Genomic DNA, 21,813 nt, shown 5'->3' on the forward strand with positions numbered 1-21,813 from the left:
ACTTTCATTCTTTGTTTATATTGCCATTTTATGTATAAAGAAATTGAGGTTTAGAAGAGCAATGTTACTTGCCCGAAGTCAAGAGTTGGAAAGTAGAACCCACAACTTCGACTTTGAAATTGTCTTCTTCCTACTCACAGAAGAAATAATGCTTCTTTTCAGCCCAGTTTTCAGGAAGGTGCGATCTCCCGCAAATTTCACCTCCTTGGAGCTCCTTCATCCTGCCATAGAAGTTCTGCCTCTCGCTGCCCAGGAACACCCCCTCCACCCCATCTCTCTACCCCACCTCCTCACTGCCCCCCTCACTTCCGTGCCTGGCTCCTACCCACCTGCCTCTATTTCCTTCTCGGCTGATCATCTTACAGCGCATGAGCCTCCCCATGGTCATTTATTTTAAAAAGGTATAATACCTAATTCGTGTTTATAAACACGAGAACATGTATAATGTATGAAATCAACAGCTGTTGGCTACTATTAATATTACCCTCTATTATTTTTTAAGTACTCCAAGACAAACTTCCTCCTCAGTAAAACAGGCATAATACCTACTTTCTAGGGTTATTTGAAGGATCCAAAAACACAGTGAATGTCATGTGCTTAGCACAGTGCCTGATGATAATGAACACTCAATAGGCGGTCCCAGAATTCACGCTCCTCGCAAACTGCTTTCCCTCATATTTGTTATTATTTAAGAGAAAGCTCTCTGCAAATAGCTAAGCACTCTACCTTCGGTGGTTAGCCCCCGAGGGTAAAAATGAGCTCATCATCACTCCCTGGGAGCTCTCAGCTCTTACAGCACCAGCCCGTGCAGCTTACTCTCCCCGGCGGGAGCTCGCTCAGTAGGCCGAACGCCCTGACAGGAGCCCGCCGGCCACACCCCTTCTTCTAACCCCGCCCACCCGCTCCCTACATTGGCCCCGCCCCACCCGCTCCCTACGTGAGCCCCGCCCCTCGTCCCAGGCTGCGGCGGAGGCCTCGCGAGCTTCCACGTATACACTCCCACGTCTCTCCCCTCAGTCCGAAGAGAGTACATCCGGGTCGCTGGGGCAGGTGCCTCAGGCCCCGCCCCTTCCCAAGCGCTGGCTCCCCACTTCCGGCCACCTCAGGCCTTTCCGCCGGTTCCGTGCGGGTTTTAATACCTGCTCCTCAGGTGGCTCTCGGCGCCAGGTCCGGGTCTCTCCGCACCCCCACTTGCCCCCCGCGGCTGGCTCCTCATCCCCAATCTCACCGAGGCTCGGAGCGACTCGGGCTGAGGCCTGCGGCGCGGTGAGTCCGCGCAGACCCGACTCCGCGTCTCCCCTGCTGTGTGAAGGCCGCCGCCACCGCCTCGGGATGCCGCGGCTGGGTTCTGCCCCCCGCTGGGCGGCCGCCGCGGGCCGTTGGGGCTGCCGGCTGCTCGTGCTGCTGCTGCTGCTCGTTCCGGGACCCGGCGGCGCCTCCGAGATCACCTTCGAGCTGCCCGACAATGCCAAGCAGTGTTTCTACGAGGACATCACGCAGGGCACCAAGTGCACCCTCGAGTTCCAGGTACTACGGGCTCGGCCCCGGGCCCCCGCCCTCGGTCCAGGATCCGGAGTAATCTGCCAGTGCTCCCCTCCCGACCTGGTTTCTTCACTCCTTGGCTGATTCAGGAATCAGCTCTAGGCAGCTGAATGAGCTTTTGGTTTCCCTCTTCTAAACCGTGGACGAGAGACATTTAAGACCAGATATTAATATATATGAGTTTCAGAAATGCTTTCCGTAGCTGTGATCCCCCCCTTCTCTAATGTCCTTTATTTGAAGGCCATTGGGCTTACATTTTTAAAAGACTTTCCTTTTTTAAAAAATTATTCCTGTTCTATAGTGCCCAGTGTCTGTCCCCACTCTCTAATCCCACCTCTGCTTTCATCAGATGTGAGATGCTGCCAATACCTAGCTCCATTGCTTTTAACTTTTTTTCATTGATAGTAGAACTGTTGGTTAACGCATCCCTGTCTTTGGAAAAGCATCATTTTAGGCCAGATGACCATCAAGGTGGTGTAAAAAGAATTGCTGCAATAAATGAGAGAGGCCCCTTCTGTCTTTGGAAGTATAGTTAAAAAAAAGAAGAAGAAGCTTTATTTGGCAGAATGTAGTTTAAGTTGGTTAGGACAATCTTGACTCCTGTTTCTATTCTCTTTGGTAGACTTATTTCACGTATTTGAGCAGCTTTTCGGTGCTAGGTGCTGTGATCAGAACACCGAAGGGTGTTTTTTCATTCCTGATTCCCCGCTTATCCTACCCTTCTTTTCTTACTTAGTACCTGCTCATTCATCAAAACTGCTTTAAGAGCAGAAAATACGGAATAGACAATCTGGTCTTTGGGATCAATGAAGGCCTCCTTTAGGAAGTGATTTTAAGCTGAATTGTAAAGAATGAGTTGTACATACTTCAATAAGGAGGAAGAGGGAATAGGCTTTGCAAGGACGCTGTGTAACTGATCATTTGAAAACTATAGAGAGGTCCTATATATTTGGGAATCAGAAGCCAGAAAGGGGGGCAGAGAGGAGGGGTGTCAGCAGGGGTCAAACCACATAGTACTACAAACAGGACCTGTTATGTGGAGACAGTATGCCAAGCATTTCAGGTATATTAATTCTCAGGGCAACTCGATATGAAATAGGTATATTTCGTATTCCTTTTTTATTGATGAAGAAACAGGCTTCCATAGGTTAAAACACAAGGACATAAAACATAGCAAGTAGCAGAATCAGTATGCAGTTCCAGGTTAACTCAAGACTTACTTTGACCTCAGGAGCTTATATAGGCATGTACAGTCATTTAATGTTAAATGCAACAGTGAAAGTACACAGTAGGTATCGTGGGGCCATAAAAAAATAACTTCCTCCCTCCTTCAAAGTTCTAGCTGGACTCAAAATCACATTAACAGGAGAAAATGTACAAAGTTTATTACGGATGTATATGCAGGGGTACCACGTATCCCAATGATCCAACCCATTGGGCAGTTGAGGCTTATCTGCCATGTTGGACAAAGCGGAAGGTGTGGGCAGGGTCTGGGATTTCAGAGGAGAAATAGACAATTCACAGGTAACCCAGAAAGAGCAGAACATGTGGCAGACAAATTCCTGCTAGGCAAACCAGGAACACTGGGCGGAGGGCTAGGGAACAAACAGGCTTTGCTAAATTTTTTCCTCTTGTGTGATAAAGTGAATATGAGGTTCCCTTCCTGAAGAAGGTTTTTTATCTGAATCTCCTTAGAAAAGGGGGTGGAAATGGGGGTCTGCAGGGGCCAAACCCTGGGTGGGAAAAGGGGAGGTAACAGTCTTTTTGAGTCTTTTGTTTCTTAATCAGCTTAAAAATCAATATTCCAGAAGGCACATTTGGGGTGGCAGAACTTTGGTGCTGACTGAAGGAGGAAGGATCATTGGGAAATTTAGCTGAGGGGCTGATGTTTGGTCTGAGTCTAGAAGGATAAATAGGAGTTACAAGTCCGCAGGACGAAAAAGGACATCCTAGGTAGGTATATTATGTTTGTAAGACTAAATTCCAGCAGGCCTGAAATTAGCCTTAGCTGGCACTGAAATACACTGAGTGATAGTGTTGCTTTGTAACTGTGGACCCAAGGGCTTTGGGGGTAATTTGTACTAGTTTGTTGGTATTTTTTAATTGATAATAGTGAGATTGATGATTTGCACCTGGTCTCTTTGAGACCTCCCAGAGGCTTGGTATTAAGACTGGTTACCTATCAGGAATATGCCTATGTGACCAGCAAAATGTAAAATACCAAGCCAACACTCTTGGGCTAGTTCCAAGGTGTTCCTTGCACACTTGGTGGTACCTGATCTGAGCGAGAGAGTACTAGTATTTGTGTAGCCACACCCCTCAAAGGGAGCACAAAGAAGCCAAAACCTAACTTCTTGATCTGTTTCTGTGAGACAGCTTTTAGCTGTGATGTTTCTTTTCCTGTAAAAAACCGGATTTGTGAGTATTGTCATTTTGGGTCCTTTGGTTCTTCTTCAGCAAAAAACTCTGTTTAACTGTTAGAAAAGATTTAAAGCGAGGACTTCAGAGAACTTCTGGCTGTCTGCTGTTTTTGGAACACAGAATGAGAAAGGGTATAAAGGAAGAGCTGAGGCTACCTGGAGGAGGTACAAGGGAACCGATGCCATTGTTAACAGGTTTGGATTTTTCTGTAGAGGAAATCAAAAGGGGATTTCTAAAAGGAAGTGTAATTATCAAAAGGTTTTAAGCAAGTGGGGTATGGAGAAGGATAGGGAGGTTGCCCCACCTCCAGGAGACATGTGTGGGGAAGGGGAGACTATTGGCATCTGCACAAGGCAACACAGTCCCCACAACCAAGAATTACCTAGCCCACAATTATCTAATCAAAGTTGAGAAACACTTGATTAGAGGAATGAGAGATTGGGTTGTGGGAAGAACTTTTAGTAAGTTGTGGCAATAGTCCTGTCTGGATTGTGGATTAGGAATAGAAAAGATGGGATGTATTTGAGAAAGGCAAAAACATCAAGAGATTCCTTTGATTTAACTGAACTGGTAGGGCCACTTAATTCGAGATGATTTCCAGTTTCTATCTAATGTGACTAGACAGGTTGTAAAGGGTTACTGTTACCTGAAATGAGAATACTTGTTTGAAAATTTGTTGGAAGAAAAGTGGCATTATTATAAGTTCTGGCCCTATTCAGTTTGTGTATGTATGTACTTATTTGATTATTTAAAGTGCAACAGTCAATATGAATTAGGTGAATAAAATGATAACATATTTCTTCCCCCCTCCCTATCCAGAAGAAAAGTTGTTGACTTTTGGGGAGAGAGGTAAAATGATAAGACACTGTTTTTTATGTCAAAACATTATGTCTCTAATATTAGTCTTACATATCTTTACAGTTTCCTAAGTGCATAATTTCATTTAATTATCAAAATGATCTTGTAGCATAGTACAGTTACAAGAGGTCATATAAGTAACCCATTCTTCTTTGAAGTTCAAAGTTTGATCTCTGTTCTGCAGATCTAGAATGTCAATAATATGCTAACCAAAGTGTTCAAGCTTGAAAATACAGGCTTGTGTCACTCAGTCTCATGTTTGGGAAACCTCAAACCCATTGTCTCTTCCTCATGAATTCTTACCCAAGTGTATACGTGCACCCTATTTTCTTCTCCTGTCTCCTCCCTCTTCCCATCAGTTCTTTCTCATATAAGGAGGCCTTTCTTCTCTTTATTCCTCTCCCCCTTTTCTCTGGTGATTGTCCAGTTACTTCAGGAAAAATCTCCCCCTTCTCTCTTCACTTGGAAAACGCAAGTTGCCCAAATTGTGACTGATTAAGCATAAGCCTTTGAAAATAGCTCCAAAATCCTCTTCAGAAACGTGTTATCTATTCCCAGCTTTCCTTTCAATGTGCTTGCCCTTAAATACAAACTTTCCAGATAAAAGGTCTTTTTGTTTTTATGTTGTTCTGTTTTGTTTTTGCTTTACTCATTAATCATTTCTGTTTCTCTTGGAAACAAGTTTATAAATGATGATAATACTCTTAGAACAGCCGGTAAGTCTATTCAATTCGCATTGTAGTTTAAAACAAAATATATATCAAATTCTATGTAACTGACTTGTAAAATAATTTAAACACAACCTATTTGTAATTTGGCAATAAAATTAGTTTGAGTTCTATGATGGGGTGTTATGCTAAGGACTGACCTACCTTACTATTTCATTCTCTATCCATGGGTATGCTTGGATGATACTAATAGGAAACTAGATGAGAAAATTTGCAGAAGAAAAATATTACATGACATTAAGCTTAAGGGTAAAGAGTACGACTTTGGAGGTCAAGTTTCATCTTAACTCAGTTTGTCAGATGGAAAAATGAAAAAACCTCTGGTAGGTTTGTTTGGGAGAATTAAGTGATATAAGAGATCTACATTAACTAGAATAGTTGTCTGGCTAATTAGCTAGTTCCTTCTCTCCTATCATGAGGAAATTTTTTTCAGTTTTTATAAACCTTTAGTTGAACTGAAATCTGCCTCCCCAAGTTCCATCCACTGGTAGAAATAAAAAAATGTAAAATTGTCTGTGATAGTAAAGGTCCTTAGCCTATAATTTTATTGCCATTTTAATAGGAAATCTGGTTATTTCTAAAACTTGTTAATTGCAGTGATCTCTTTTTTTCCCCCTCTCTCTCTTTATAGGTGATTACTGGTGGTCACTATGATGTAGATTGTCGATTAGAAGATCCTGATGGTAATGTGTTATACAAGGAGATGAAGAAACAGTATGACAGTTTTACTTTCACAGCCTCCAAAAATGGGACATACAAATTTTGCTTCAGCAATGAATTTTCTACTTTCACACATAAAACCGTATATTTTGATTTTCAAGTTGGAGAAGACCCCCCTTTGTTTCCTAGTGAGAACCGAGTCAGTGCTCTTACCCAGGTAAATAAAAAGTCAATGATACAATGTTGGTGTGTGAAACACATAATTTATGTGCATTACCTCGATACACACAGAATTTTGATTTTTAACACAGTCATTAAGACTTATCTTAACTCTTATAGTAGATTAGGCATTTCACAGAGAACCTCAGACTTTTCAGTGAAGACCATTGTTAAAGGATTTTATGAACTTTTAAGTGTAAAGAAAATAAGAAGTATTTAAATAGGAGGATCATTTAAGTAGAAACATCAGTGGCAAAGGAAATTTAGGAAGTCTAAACAGCGTTCCAGCATTCTGAAGCATTTTCATGGAGGAATATTGCTACCATAGCTTAGCAGATTAGTATAACTAGATGCAAAATGATGCCTTAATTAATATATAAAGATACCACAGGTGGTTTTTACCAATATTTATGTTCTTCAAGCTACTGGTACAATAACTTTTGCTGTAACTTAAGGTAAAATATTAAAAGATTAATGATAAGTCATCTAATAAAAATAGTTAAGCTAAATTGGATTTTATTTTGAAGAACAGCTTAATGAGAAAAAGATAGCAAAATAAATTTAAAGTCAGTGAACAGGTACTGTTCAGCTGATGAAAGGGCTAATTTAGTTCTAGTTCAAATACAGTATGAGCTCAGATTATCTAAAAGATACTCAGGTATTCAAAGGAATTATTTAACACCTGCTTGTTAAAACCTTAAACTGGTATTTCATTGTTCCCACATTTCTTGGCAAAATCATGATGATAGAGGCAGTTTTTAAGAATGTGTAAGAAGCCCTAGTCGGTCTGGCTCAGTGGATAGAGCATCGGCCCTCAGACTGTAGGATCCGGGTTCAATTGTGGTCAAGGGCACATACCGTGGTTGCAGGTTCAATCCCCGGTCCTGGTCGGGGTGCGTGTAGGGGGCAACCAGTAGATGTGTCTCTCTCACATTGATGTTTCTATCTCTCCCTCTCCCGGTCTCTCTAAAAATCAGTGGGAAAATGTCCTTGGGTGAGGATTTACAACAACAAATTAATAAAAAAAAAAAAATGATAGTTTTAGTAAATCACCATTTTTTAACCAGTAATAAAATGCTGGATCTAGAGTAGGCAGTAAAACCCTCAGGTGAAAGGCAGATGGGAAACCTTATAATGGGTAGATAAGACTGATATCACTAAATCTAATGATATTTCACAAGTAGAGAGGTAACTAGACATGTGTCTTCTGATAATAGGCAGTAGCGGAGTACACAACATTGCCTATACTATGTTCCCACTAAGAACAATACACCTGAATCCCATCAAGTCTCTAGTTCCAACTACTAGTTTATAAGAAATACAAAGGATAGAAGAACACCATGGGAATACAATTACCAAAATTCAGAAAGTGGGAAATGCTACAGGAATTGAGGCCCCAGTTTCTTCAATAAATGGATGAGAAAGGAAAAAAGGGAGAGAACCAAAAGATTAAAGAAGACCTAAAAGACCTATCAACCAAATTATTGTGTTGACATTGTTTGGACTCTGACTTGTAAACAACTTTTGAGGCGTTTGGGGGAAATTTGAATACTAATTTTATATGCTATATAAAATTTGTTTACCTTCTATAATTGAAACTTTGTAGCTTGAGTGGAGGCTTAGGCCTGGCAAGGTCAGGCAGAAAGCTTGGCTTCCTCTGTTACCTAGGAAACCTTGCTCTCTGTGGCTGTAGCCATCTTGGTTTGGGTTAATTTGCCTACTCGCTCTGATTGGATGGTGGGTGTGGCTTGTGGGCATGGCTTGTGGGTGTGTCGGAGGTATGGTCAATTTGCATATTTGTCTATTATTAGATAGGATTTTCAATTGTTTTCAGAGAGGAAGGGAGAGGGGAAGGAGAAACACCAGTGATGAGAGAGAATCATTGATCAGCTGCCCCCTGCACAACCCCTAATGGGGATTGAGCCCACAACCTGGGCATGTCCCCTTAACTGGAATCAAACCCAGGACGCTTCAGTCTGCAGGCTGGTGCTCTATCCACTGAGCCAAACCAGCTAGGGCAAGCTGTTCTTTTAAAAAAAAAAAAAAAAAAGTAAGATGAAGGCTTACAAACTGATTACACAGTGAAACAAACTTGTATCCCATAGAGAACATATATATGGGTTTGGTTGATTGGTATGAGGGAAAAACTTATTTAACAAATTGGTAACTATTTTTTTTTAAAAAGGTACTCTGACCTATTTTCAGATTCACATATTTTTAAAATAGATAAATAACTTTTGACTAACAATCTATTTTTATGCCATACTTGATTTATATGTGTATATAGTCTTACTAGAGGCCCGGCGCATGAAATTCGTGCATGGGTACGGTCCCTAGGCCTGGCCTGTGATCAGGCCAACTTCCCTGGCTGCCGGCAGCCGGCCCTGCCCCCCACTGCCACCCACCCCCCAGGTCCCCATTCGCCATCAGTCGATAGGAGCCTACCAGCCGTGGAGAGGAACTGAGCGGTTGGCTATTCCCGCCCGCTCACCATCCCTGTCCCCCAACACCAGTCGCCCTCTGTGTGTGGGGCGACCAGTGGGGTGGGGGCCTTGGCCTGGTGCCACCCGCATCTGTTGCCATCCACCCCCGGTTCCCCATTCCCCATGGGCTATCAGAGCCTGCCCTCTGGGGGAAGGGACCAAGAGGTTGGCCCGCAGGTGATCGGGGCCTGCGGGCTGGGGGCAGCTCCTGCGTTGAGTGTCTGCCCACTTGTGGTCAGTGTGTGTCATAGCAACCGGGCGTTCTGCTGTTTGGTCAATTTGCATATTACCCTTTTATTATATAAGGATTGGTCATATTTACTGATCTACCCAATTTCTTCTTCCTAATCTTTCCTTTTTAAGGAATCTGGGTTTGAAATTTTATAGCCACAAACCTTAACTGATAAGTATTTTTGCTGCTGTTAGCAGCTTAGTGTTCCATCCTTACAGATGCCACAGCTGTGACATTTTAGTTTGGGGCAAGCAGCTGCTTTATGGGATCTCTAACTTTACCAATTGTACTAGTGGGAATGAGTAAAGGGTTGCATTGCCAGGACCTCTGACATAAATGTGTGAATGTTAATGAAATAAGAAATTAAAAATGAAAGATGGAGTGTACAGAAAATATTAAACATGCTAACTGGAAATATTTCTCTTTAGATGGAATCTGCCTGTGTTTCGATTCATGAAGCTCTGAAGTCTGTCATTGACTATCAGACCCATTTCCGCTTGAGAGAAGCTCAAGGCCGAAGCCGAGCAGAGGATTTAAATACAAGAGTGGCCTATTGGTCAGTAGGAGAAGCCCTCATTCTTCTGGTGGTTAGCATAGGGCAGGTATTTCTTCTGAAAAGCTTTTTCTCAGATAAAAGAACCACCACAACTCGTGTTGGATCATAACTACGTTTTGGGAATTGATGCACCATTGCCACTGTAATATTGCTGTCCTCTAATTAATTTTAGGTAACTGAAGAACTGAATATTGGCAACATTTTAAAAACCTTACTCATATACTTGTTTGGGGGAATACACAATGCATATCCCAAACTATGGAAAGGACACCTTTTTTTATTTGTAAAGGTATAAAAACCTTGGGACTTACTTTGGGCTATTCGTGTTAAATATTCAACACCAATACACCAGTGATCTCTTTTCTTGGTTGTTTATATCTATTCTTCGCACACTAAACTTTGGTATTTTGATTCCTTTTTGCCATTTAAAACTACTTTTCTTATAGGTAGTGAATATTTTTAAAACCTTCGATTTAATATCTACATGTGTTATGGAGGAAGAAAATTGCCTTTTAATTGTTTATAGTAAATTGGGTTTTGTTTTTCAGAAAACCAAATGTGACTCACTATAGCCCAAGCCCTATTCTGCACTGTTTAATTTTCATGGGGGGAAAATGTACCATAGAAATGTTTGTTAATATTGATATAATTTTAAACTGATACATCATGGTATAACTTATTTTTCACTAGCTTGGAAAATGTCAGATTTTTGGTTTGGGGATTTATTCTATGATTTATAACCAGATATGTTATTTTCTTCATAAAGATATTTTTACCACATAGAAAATAGTATGTTTCAGTAGCATAATAGAGTTTTCAGGCCTTAAAAATCAGATTGTCATACCAGTTAGAATAAATACAGAATAATTTAAGGTACTGCAATGTTTTATAGTGTAGGGACAAATGAAATAAGAATTTTATTGAGTTATCTGCACCCATTACATTTTCGGTGCTTTTACAAAGAAAAAAGGTGATCTGTTTCATTTAAACATTTAATTGGCTCGTTCTTGCCATTATGTGGCTTTAATGTTTTTGAGTCATTCCCAGATTAAATTGATAGTTGTAATATTAGTATCTTAAAAGTGCCATACATTTAATCCCAGTAGGTGTGATGCACTGAAAAGTTAGTTTCTTTGGATTTTATTTTTCTTTCTCTTTTCCATTCTTTTTTTGTCTTGTATATGTAATTTGTATAATTTCTGGTTAGCATCCCAAAGATTTAAAAATTTAGAATGCTGTGTGTTTTTTATTTGATTGTACTGCATTTAATGAATATTAAATAGTGCATATTCTGTACACTATATGGTTTAGAATGTGTTTGTATTTTATAACTTATATAGATTGAGCTGACTGGAATAACATTTTGTTCTAAGATAAAATACAAGATACTGTAAAATTGTATAGATGTTTAAAGCTTTTCTGCTATAAAAAAAAAAATAATGCAACTACTTTTTGCCATGCCTCCCTTCCCCACCCAAAGTGGTAAGTGCTGAAAAAGACTCATATTTAATGCCAGGGGTCTTGATCCAGCACCTTGAAGGGGTTTGGGAATCTGGAGAAGGCGCTATGTGTAATTTAATAAAGAGTCCAGAGACGAAACATAATTTTGGAAGGCATTTTGGAGAGCCAGAGAAGACTTAGCTCAAGGAACCAAGTTCTTCTGTCTCTCTGGACCCCTCACTTTTTATTAACACAAATTGTTCTAAAGCAAGGTAGATACACATATCAAGGGCCAAGGTTTAGTATACAGAGGTTTTGTTGGATTGGAGGAACTGCCTTTGGCTGTTCAGGTGTTTGGCCAGCAGGAGGCAATAACATGTAGATTGAAATGCTCTCAGCTCTCTGGCAGCAAGCAATCATTTATGCATCCTTTTCAGGTTTTGGGAAATGCCCTCAGCCATTCCAGATGATTCAGCCCTGCTGACATGCTGGAATTAGCTTCCAGCACGTATTGTATAGACTTTGATATGTGGTGCCATGGAATACTGATTGGATAGCAATTCTAATCACCACTACTGACTAAAAGTTAACTCAGTTTTAAGCTGTCTTTAAATGCGTATATACGTATATTACTGCATGTAAAAGCAAAAGGAATTAAAGTTGTCATGCTGGCTAATTTCAAATGCTGCAATGTAGTAAGGGATAAATATGTTTTCAACTTTAACCCTTTAATTCTAAAAATTTTTAAGACCAAATAGCAAATTCTTAATATCAGATTAAAAACTGAAGTTTAAGATTTTGCAGTTTTATCATTTGGATTCTTATGTGGGAGTTGTCCCACAGCTTTATAAGTGTCCCTCTGTATTTAGATTTGGAAATTTTCAACACTAATGTTAATGTGATTCATAAGCATGGGTGTTCTTAAATGTCCTTTCTGGTTACCTGTCTGCTCTGTTTTGTTCAGATACTTAGACCATAAGTAAGCAGAGTCAGGTACCATTAGTGTGCTGAATTTGGCATAGATAATGCAGTGATTTCATCTGTGTCTATCAGAATTTCATAATATTAGACTATTGCTACAAATAACTTTTGATGAAACTATTGAGATATATTAATATGTTTGAAATCACCACTGTTACCTGTCGTAGAAAATAGTACAGGCTTAGTCTAATCTGTATGTAACTGGTTAATGTTTGATGGCTGCCTATACTCAACTGGGTATGTATATATAAATGAGAAAGTACAGATTTAGCCAGACATAAGTGTTAAGTAAACTTTTTTCTTCCTCCTATATAATTTGTAGCTCATTTTTTTTCTTTAATTCTTTCATAACTTGATGCAACAAGTTATGAAATATTATTTATATTTGAACATATGGTTCAGAATATTTAAACATCATTAGCTGTATATATTTTTAAAGTAGACTAAATAATGGAAAAGGACTTTGATATACAAGTGTATCAAATGAATACTTAAATTTCAACTGTGAAGATACATTATAAGATTACTTTGCTAATAATCTAAACATCCTTTTTACTATTAAAAGAAATAAATGGTGTGTGGTCATTACTTGACTTCTGGCTTGATGCTCATCAACTTTGAAAATACAGTGGACTAAAAGCAATTCTATTCTTTTAGATTTCACTTAAATCTCTGTACTGTCCATATTTGCTTAGTTTATAAATGTGTAACATTGATAGTTAAATAGGACAAAGCTAACCCTATGACTATTGATTTCAAAAATTAAGCAAATTAATATATAAATAAATCAGAGAGGCTTTTTAGTTACTTTTGAAAAGAAAAACAAATTTCTCTTAAACAAGTATTGGTTCTGTAGGGTTGCACCAATCAGTTCTTGTAGAATTTTTTAAAAAATCAATAAATTGACTTGTTTCTGTTAGGATTTAAGCTCCTATGAACTTATAGCTTGGAGTACATTTTTGTAGCCACAGAGTGATTATTTATTTGGTATTTCATCAAAACATCTTGGACTGGCCAAGAAAAAATAAATGAAGAGAAAGTTCATAATATACCACTTCCCTTTTACAAAAAGATCTACATTATATGTTCTTGTTTTCACTAACTAGAAGAAATCCAAAGAGGATTGTCCTTTTATGAGAAACTAGAGGCCTGGTACACAAACTTTGTGCACTCGGTGTGTGTGTGTGGGGGGGTCCCTCAGTCTGGCCTGCGCCCTCTTGCAGTCTGGGAGCCCTCAGGGGATGTCCAACTGACAGCTCTGTGGGGAGTGGGCCTAAGCGTCATTCAGACATCCTTAGCACTGCCACGGATGCAGGAGAGTCTCCCGCCACTGCACTCCCCAGCTGTGAGCCCGGCTTCTGGCTGAGAGGTGCTCCCCCTGTGGGAGCACACTGATCACCAGGGGGCAGCTCCTGCGTTGAGATTCTGCCCCCTGGTGGTCAGTGTGCGTCATAGCGACCAGTTGTTCCGCCATTCAGTTGATTCGCTTATTAACCTTTTATTATATAGGATGGTGAAAATAGCATTCAGCAGCAGTTTTGCAGGGAACCATTATAGAGGCAGCATGCACCCTGAGCAGCATGAGTGGCACTGCTTTCATTATATGTTCATGTTATTTTAGGTTTTATGTGTTATTTAGTACGTTATTTTTTTGGTCTGGGAATGCTTAAAATTTTTCCCATGTAAATTAATGGTAACTGCTTCTTTTCTTTACCCCATTTATGCTTAGGAAAGGTTTCATAGGAACACTCAGCTTTCAGATAGCACAGGAAACCTGTACCACCTATAAACTGCCTCATTTTTAAAAAAATATATTTTATTGAATTTTACAGAGAGGAAGGGAGAGGGATAGAGAGTTAGAAACATCGATCAGCTGCCTCCTGCACGCCCCCTACTAGGGATGTGCCCGCAACCAAGGTACATGCCCTTGACCGGAATCGAACCTGGGACCCTTGAGTCCGCAGGCCAACACTCTATCCACCGAGCCAAACTGGCTAGGGCTAAACTGCCTCATTTTTAACCTTTTTGAATTTCTTTCTTTTAATCCTCACCCAAGAATATTTTTTCCATTGATTTTTAGATAGAGTGGAAGGGAGGGGGAGAGACAGAGAGAGAGAAACATCTATGTGAGAGAGACACATTGACTGGTTGCCTTCCACACGTGCCCCGACCTCCAGCTGGGGTCAAGCCTGCAACTGAAGTACATGCCTGTGCCCTTGACCAAAACCTTTCAGCCCGTGGGCTGACACTCTAACCACTGAGCCAAACCGGCTAGGGCCCTTTGCATTTCTTACTGAAAGTTTGGGTGAAAGGCAGTTTAGCCTGCAGTTTCCTAAAAAGCTCTTATTTGTTAAGCAAATTAACCTAGACTGTATAATGCCAAGTTGCCTCAAGTTTTTTCTTTCCCTTTATAATGTAGTCATAGGGGACTTTCTGGTTTCTGAGCACAATCCTATAAAAAATAATAGTAAATAGTGAGGGTGAGGGTAGGATTGGGGGGTGGGGGGCAATTGGGGGATAAGCACACATTTGTAATACCTTAATCAATAAAGGGGGGGAAAAAGAATGCAAAAAATCCCTCTTATATGCATTGCCCACGGACACAGACAATAGGGTGATGAAGGCCTGGGGTGGAGGAGAAACCAGCTGGTGGGGGTCAAGGGGAAAAAATGGAGGACATCTGTAATACTCTCGACAATAAAAATTAAAAAAAAACACAGTAAATAGAGATTAACATTTATTGAATGCTTACTCTGTGCCAGGTGTGCTAAATACTTCACTTGTATTGATACATTTCATCTTTGCAATAGTCCTATGAACCAACAAATTCCCATTTTACAGCTGAGAAAACAGAGGCACAGAGAGGTTAGGAAACCTGCCCCATATACAAACATTGCAGTCTGGCTCCAGAGCCCTCTTTCTTAGCCACCGTGCAGTATTGCCTTACAAACACTAATTAAAGGATAGATTTATGAAGGCTTACCTATCTTGATTTTAGGGTAGCTCAATATCGGTTTAGTGCTTTAACATCAAGTTCAAATCATGATTGCATGACTTCACACAAATGGTTTTATTAACAGTATGTTTCTTCATCTATTACTAAGGTGATATCTACTATAATGATACTATAACAAGTTGTTTATAAAACATTAGGATCAGTGCCTATCATATACAAGCACTTAACAGTAGTTATATTTTTATCATTGGTCCAATTCTGGTTTCTTGTTCTTTTGTTTCTAAAGTTCTTACTTTGGCCTCTACCCATATGGTTCTTAAGTAGTATATAACACACGTATGAAAGTGTTTGAACATCTATTGTGTATATAATAGTCTGTTAAAAGTTTCAAAAATGAATAAGATAGTCTGACCTCCAGGAATATAACTTAATTGGGGGAGGCAGGCAGGACAGCTATGTGAGCAACTAATGTTTTATAAGGAATTAAGCAGAATGGCCTTGGAAGGGGCTAAGGCTTTTACAGGGTGCTACAGGAGGAAGAAAATATATAGGTCGAAAGACTTATATCCCAAGAAGTTTAACTTTGTCTACCCACAGGGGAGGTCTGTGGTTGTCTAGCTAGGTCAGCAATTGAGTGGAGTAAACGCTAATTCAGGGATAGGGACTATTAGCCTGACCCCATTGCTACAGGTGGGGGAAAAACATGTTCTTTAACTTTGTTAATAATAAAGTGATCTCTTAACCTCTCCACCTCAGTTGTTTCCAAATTCTGGAGGAATATACAGGATGTTACCCCTAAACTATCAAATGTGCAATTTTTCAGTCTGCATGTCTTGATTTTATCTATAAGATATCATCATTAGAAATTATCCCATTCCTTGCTGAAATCAAGGTTGTACCAGAAGTAACACTGGTCTAGCATAATCCGTTTTTAGTGCCGTTATTTGCTAGTGATTATTACTACCTTAAAAAGAAAATGCAGCTCTAACCGGTTCGGCTCAATGGATAGAGCGTCGGCCTGCGGACTCAAGGGTCCCAGGTTCGATTCCAGTCAAGGGCATGTACCTTGGTTGCGGGCACATCCCCAGTAGGGAGTGTGCAGGAGGCAGCTGATTGATGTTTCTCTCTCATCAATGTTTCTAACTCTCTATCCCTCTCCTTTCCTCTCTGTAAAAAATTAATAAAATATATATTTAAAAAAGAAAAGAAAATGCAGCACAAGAACTTAAGAAATAATGTTTCAGCCCCGCCAGTATAGCTCAGTGGTTGAGCATTGATCTGTGAACCAGGAGGTCACAGTTTGATTCCAGGTCAGGGCACATGCCTGGTTTGCAGGCTTGGTCCCCAGTAGGGGCCATGCAGGAGGCAGCCAATTGATGGAGATCCATGTATCACTCTCACATCGATGTTACCCTCTCCCTCCCTAAAAATAAAAAATAAAAAACATTTTTTTTAAAAAAAAAGAAATACAACATTGCCAGCACCTTAGAAGGTTCTTATGTATCTTTTCCTGACCACATCCCTGAATTTCTCCACTAGAGATAACCAATGTTCTGCTTGTAACGAAAATAATTTTATTTTTCTTTATATTTTCACCAGTTATATATAATAGTTTTCAAACTACTTTTTAAAATAATTTCCATATGTCACAGATACTTTTATAAATACAAAATCAAATACTTGAATGTTTTGTCAATGTCAAACTCACTTGATTTGCTTATCTCAGCATCAGCCTATAACAGTTTAATACAGTCTATAGACCACACTTTGAATAGTACTGATGTCTGTGTTACTGAAAAATATTTCTTTTTTAATCAGGCAAAAATTAACTTGAATAAGTAAAATTTAATGGAGTATTAAGTTCTATTTAATAAGTTGAATATTACATGTATTCTTTTGTGACTTTGTTTTGCTGAATCATCCATGTTGATACATATGGCTGTAGTTTGATTTTGTTATTGTATATAGTAGTCCATCATATGAGTATACCACAGGTATATGTCTACTGTAATAGTTTTGGGATTGTTTCATGTTCTTTATTATTATTAACAAATCCACTATGAACACTCTTGTATACTAGTATGTGTCCTATTGTACATGTGTATGATCTCTTGAGAATACATCTAGGAGTGGAATTATTTGCTCCTAGTGTGTATGTATCTTCATCTTTACTAGGTAATAGCTAATTTTTCTAAAGCAATTGTATCAGTTAGTGCTTTCACCAGCAACATTGGAAGGTTCCACATTTGGTATTGTCAGACTTTAAAACTTTTGAAAATCTGAGTATTTCAGTTATTTTTATACATAAATGTGCATATTGTTAAACTGGCATTAAACTTCATCATTGCTTAATTTGTATTTTCATGAGGTAAATCTTTTTTTCTCATGGGTCTATTTACCATTTTGATTTCTTCTCTTGTGAAGTCCCTGTTCAAATCATTTGCCCATTTAAAAAAAATGGCATTAGTTTGACATTTTTTTATTAACAGGATTCCTTTATGTATTCAGGAGACTCAATCCTTTGTTTATAACTATTTCAAATATCTTCTCACTGTTTGTTTTTATTTTCCTGTTTCTAGTGTATCAATTTTTCCTGTATTAATGTTTTTATGTCTTGTTTAAGAAATATTTCTCTATCCTGAATTCATGAACACCTCCTATACTATGTTCTAAAATATGTATAATTTAATCTTTTACTTGGTTTGAGTTTTGTATGAGATAAGGTAAGTAACCAGGTTTCTTTTTTCAATTTCTTGAAAACTCATATTTCTCTATTGATTTATAATGCCAATTTGGTCATCTATTTATTAAGTGCCCATATTTACATAAGTCTGTTTCTGTGCTCTCTATTCCATTGATCTGTTTGTCCTTAATACCAGTAACATTGTATTAATTACTAAAGCTTTTTAAATTCTTGATAATTGGTAAAATAGGTATTTATACCTTGTTCTTCAAGATTTGGGCTGTCTTTTGCATTTTTGTGCAAAATTTTTTTTTAATATTTTATTAATTTTTTACAGAGAGGAAGGGAGAGGGAGAGAGTTAGAAACATCGATGAGAGAGAAACATCGATCAGCTGCCTCCTGCACGCCCCCTACTGGGGAAGTGCCCGCAACCAAGGTACATGCCCCTTGACCAGAATCGAATCTGGGGCCTTTCAGTCTGAAGGCCGATGCTCTATCCACTGAGCCAAACTGGTTAGGGCGCAAAATTTAGAATTAGCACAATGCTCTACCACTGAGCCACACCGGCCAAGGCTATGTTAGTTTTCTATACTATGTAACAAATTACCACAAATGTGTCCCTGTCAAACACATACTTTATTATCTCACAATACCTGTGGGTCAAGAGTCTGGGCAAACCCTAGCTGGGTCCTCTTTTCAGGGTCTCACAGGCTACAATGAAGTTGTCACCTGGACTGTGCTCTCCTGTGGAACTTGGTGTACTCTTCTTAACTCTTCAGGTTGTTGAGGAAATTCAGTTCCTTGCAGCTGGACAACTGAGGCCCTCAGCCCGGGAGGCTTCCCCTCCACATAAGCAGTTCCCATCGTGACTGCCTCTTCCAGGCCAGCAGGAGAGAGAATCTGCTGCTTTGAGTCTCTTCTTTCAGGGAAGGACTGATAGGATTTTCTGACTAGGTCAGAGCCACCTGGAATATTCTCCCTTCAGAGTCAACTGAATAGGGACCTTAATTGCATCTTCAAAAATTTTCCATCTTTGCCATATTCTGTTGGTGAGAAGCAAATTACAAGTTCTGCCACACGAAGGTACAGATAAGGGGATGGGGAGGGATTTCAGGGACCATCTTAGCAGTCTGCCTACCACGAGCTCCATTCTACAAGTCTTGATATCTACTTATCAATTTCAAAGAATTTTCTGATTTTATTATTCTAATTTGACCCATAGATATTATTTGGAGTTATAATTCTTAATTTCCAAACGTAAGTATTTAAGTTTCTTTTTATTATTGATTTCTAATGTAATTGCAGCATTGTGATCAGAGGCCATATTCTCTATTATTTAAATTATTTGAAATTTATGGACAATTGCTTTGTGACTCCATTTACCTTCTCAATTTAAATGTCATCTATTTTGTATACCTTTAAATATGTTATTACTATTTTATGTAGTCAATATTAATTTAATTTACCCATATATTTACCATCTTTGTTCTCTGTTCCTTGATGCTCTTTGAGCTTTCATCTGGAATAATTTTTCTTCTGCTTGAAGAATACATTACAATTTCCTTTAGTGCAGGTCAGCTGGTGGCAAGTTCATTTTGTCTTTTTTGAAGAAATGTCTTTACTTGGCCTTCATTTTTCCCCCCTTCATTTTTGTGCTGAGTATAGAAGTGCACCTTGAAAGGAACTGTGGGCCGCTAGGCTGCAGTGGGCACAGGGGCAGGTGTCTTTGCCCATCCTCCATGCCCCGCCCTGCCCCTCCCGCCGTGGCCCCCAGGCCCCTGTCTGCCAGCAGCTCCACTCCTGCCACCTCTCCCATGAGTTGACGGCACCGGCCCCACTTGTACCCGCTGATGGCGCAGAACGGTTGGGGCCGGCACCAGCAGTGGGCGCAAGCGGGGCCAGCGCTGGCAGCAGGTGCGAGTGCCCTGCAGGACTGCAACAGGTGGGAGCAAAGAATTTTCAGTAACCACGAGAGGCTCGCCCCAATGACAGCCACCGGCGCCCTGCCTTGGTCTGCCACCCCTGCTCACCTGCTCCACCATCCCGCCGTGGCCGCGGCTGGTGCCTGCCATGTTCTGTGCTCTGCCGCCTGCTGCTGATGGCCGCCATGTTCCGCGTGTGCCCCCTGGTGGTCAGTGTATGTCATAGAGACCGGTTTTTGGTTGTCCCGCCATTTGGTCTATTTGCATATTAGGGTTTTATATATATAGACTAGAGGCCTGGTGCACGAATTTGTGCACCAGTGGGGTCCCTCGGCCTGGCCTGCAGGATCGGGCCGAAACTGGCTCTCTGACATCCCTCAAGGGGTCCCAGATTGCAAGAGAGCGCAGGCCAGGCCAAGGGACCCCACCCGTGCAGGATCGGGGCCGGGGAGGGATGCAGGAGGTTGGCCAGCCGGAGAGGGACTGCAGGGCGTGTCCAGCCCATCTTGCTCAGTCCCGATCAGCTCGACGCCAGCATCAAGCTAATCTATCAGGTGGAGCATCAGCCCCAAGGTGGTCAGTGCACGTCATAGCTACTGTTTGACTGACTGCCCCCTGGTGATCAGTGCACGTCATAGCGAGCAGTTGAGTGGCCTTAGAATATCATTAGCATATTATACTTTGATTGGTTCAACGGGCGACTGGATGACCAGACACTTAGCATATTAGGCTTTTATTATATAGGATATCTTCCCGTTGTCTCCTAGCTTCCATTTTGTTATGAAAAAGTCAGCTATCCATCTGTTGCTTTATTGAGACTAATCTTTTTTCCTCTGGCTGCTTTCAAGATTTTCTCTTTGTATTTGATTTTCTGCAGTTTCGTTATCCTGTAAGTGAGGATTTCATGTATTTTATTACTTGGGTTTTATTTGGCAACTTGGATCTGTGAATTTGAATGTCAGTTCTGGGAAATTCTCAACTCTAATCTCTTTAAATATTACCTCTGTCCAATGTGCTATCACTTTGCCTTCTAGGACTTCAAGTAAACATATGTTAGTCCTTCTTTGTGTATCCCCTATATCTCTATATTTTTCTTCTATATGTTCTGTATTTATTTTCTCTGCATCATCTTAGATAGTTTTTGATATAGCTTATAAGTCATGAATTCACTTTTTAACTTTAATTTACCATAAGAGATTCATTGAGTTCATGATTTCTGTTTTTATATTTTTTAATCATATTTTTTTCAGTTAGGTCCTTTTTCCTTATGTGCTCTGTTACTTTTTATGGCATCCAGTTCCTTGCGGCCTTTATAAAGTGAGGATTTTATTTCTATGGATTATCCTTTGTATCTGATAATTTCATTATGTACAGCCTGTTATGATTATTTTTGTGCTATTTGTAGTCCATTTGCTTCTAATTAATGTTGTCTTGGTTATACTTATACTTCATTATCTTTGATTGTTTACTTGAAAATCCTGAAGAAAAAAGAAATAACTTAAGATCTGAAATGATTTTCTCTTCCTTAAGAGACTTAGGCAGTTTGGTTTATTTGTTCATTTGTTATGTAAATTAACCCACTTATTAAAAGCTAGCAATGTTTCAAATGACAGAGCTGCTATTGTTTTTTCAGTTCCTTCAGTCTTCTGATGGCAGACTTCACTGTGATGGCAGAGTGTTGTTGTAGGTCCAAGTACCACTAGCTATCATTTTCATGCAGGAACCACAGCCACATCCCCACAATTCACCTCTTCATCTTGGTTTTGCCATAGAAAGAGCAGGTGTACTTGGTGTGTTGGCCGACTTTAATTTTCTTCACTATTTCCCTGAGGGAGGCACCATAATGGGTCTCTATTTACCAATAATTCTGGCCTTGGTGCATTAGCTATGTTGCTGCCAAGTAGATTCAAGGGCAGAAGTTTTTTATTCTTTCTGCCAAAGTGCCTGAGGTCGCAGTCTGGAACTTAGGCATTCGAGTTTCTGTGCTCCTCTAGGTGACACACTGCACTGCAGTTTGTACCCCCCACTCCAGGTACAGCCTTGGATACCAAGCCCAACCCTTGTCTTTCCAGTTGTAGTTGGTGAAAAGACAACTCTGCCCTGGCCACGGTGGCTTAGTTGGTTGGAGTAT

General features: G+C 40.0%; 1 protein-coding gene across 1 annotated transcript; it reads left to right on the plus strand.

Annotated features, from left to right (window-relative positions):
• Window positions 1-1,073: 1,073 nt before the first annotated feature.
• On the plus strand, window positions 1,074-12,713 carry TMED7 (transmembrane p24 trafficking protein 7). The gene is made up of 3 exons (XM_079793734.1): window positions 1,074-1,527; window positions 6,181-6,426; window positions 9,572-12,713. Exons 1-3 carry the CDS (start codon window positions 1,333-1,335, stop codon window positions 9,806-9,808), a joined length of 678 nt encoding a protein of 225 aa, XP_079649860.1. The 5' UTR covers window positions 1,074-1,332; the 3' UTR covers window positions 9,809-12,713.
• The last annotated feature ends 9,100 nt before the right edge of the window (window positions 12,714-21,813 follow it).

This window comes from Cnephaeus nilssonii, assembly GCF_951640355.1.
Source record: "Cnephaeus nilssonii genome assembly, chromosome: 2".
NCBI classification, from domain to species: Eukaryota; Metazoa; Chordata; class Mammalia; order Chiroptera; family Vespertilionidae; genus Cnephaeus; species Cnephaeus nilssonii.

Excerpts from the sequence above, each read along its gene's own strand:
- TMED7 (XM_079793734.1), top strand. The coding sequence starts at position 1,333 with ATGCCGCGGCTGGGTTCTGCCCCCCGCTGGGCGGCCGCCGCGGGCCGT. Across the intron at positions 1,528-6,180 it reads AGTGCACCCTCGAGTTCCAG|GTGATTACTGGTGGTCACTA; the intron begins GTACTACGGGCT and ends CTCTCTTTATAG. Across the intron at positions 6,427-9,571 it reads GAGTCAGTGCTCTTACCCAG|ATGGAATCTGCCTGTGTTTC; the intron begins GTAAATAAAAAG and ends ATTTCTCTTTAG.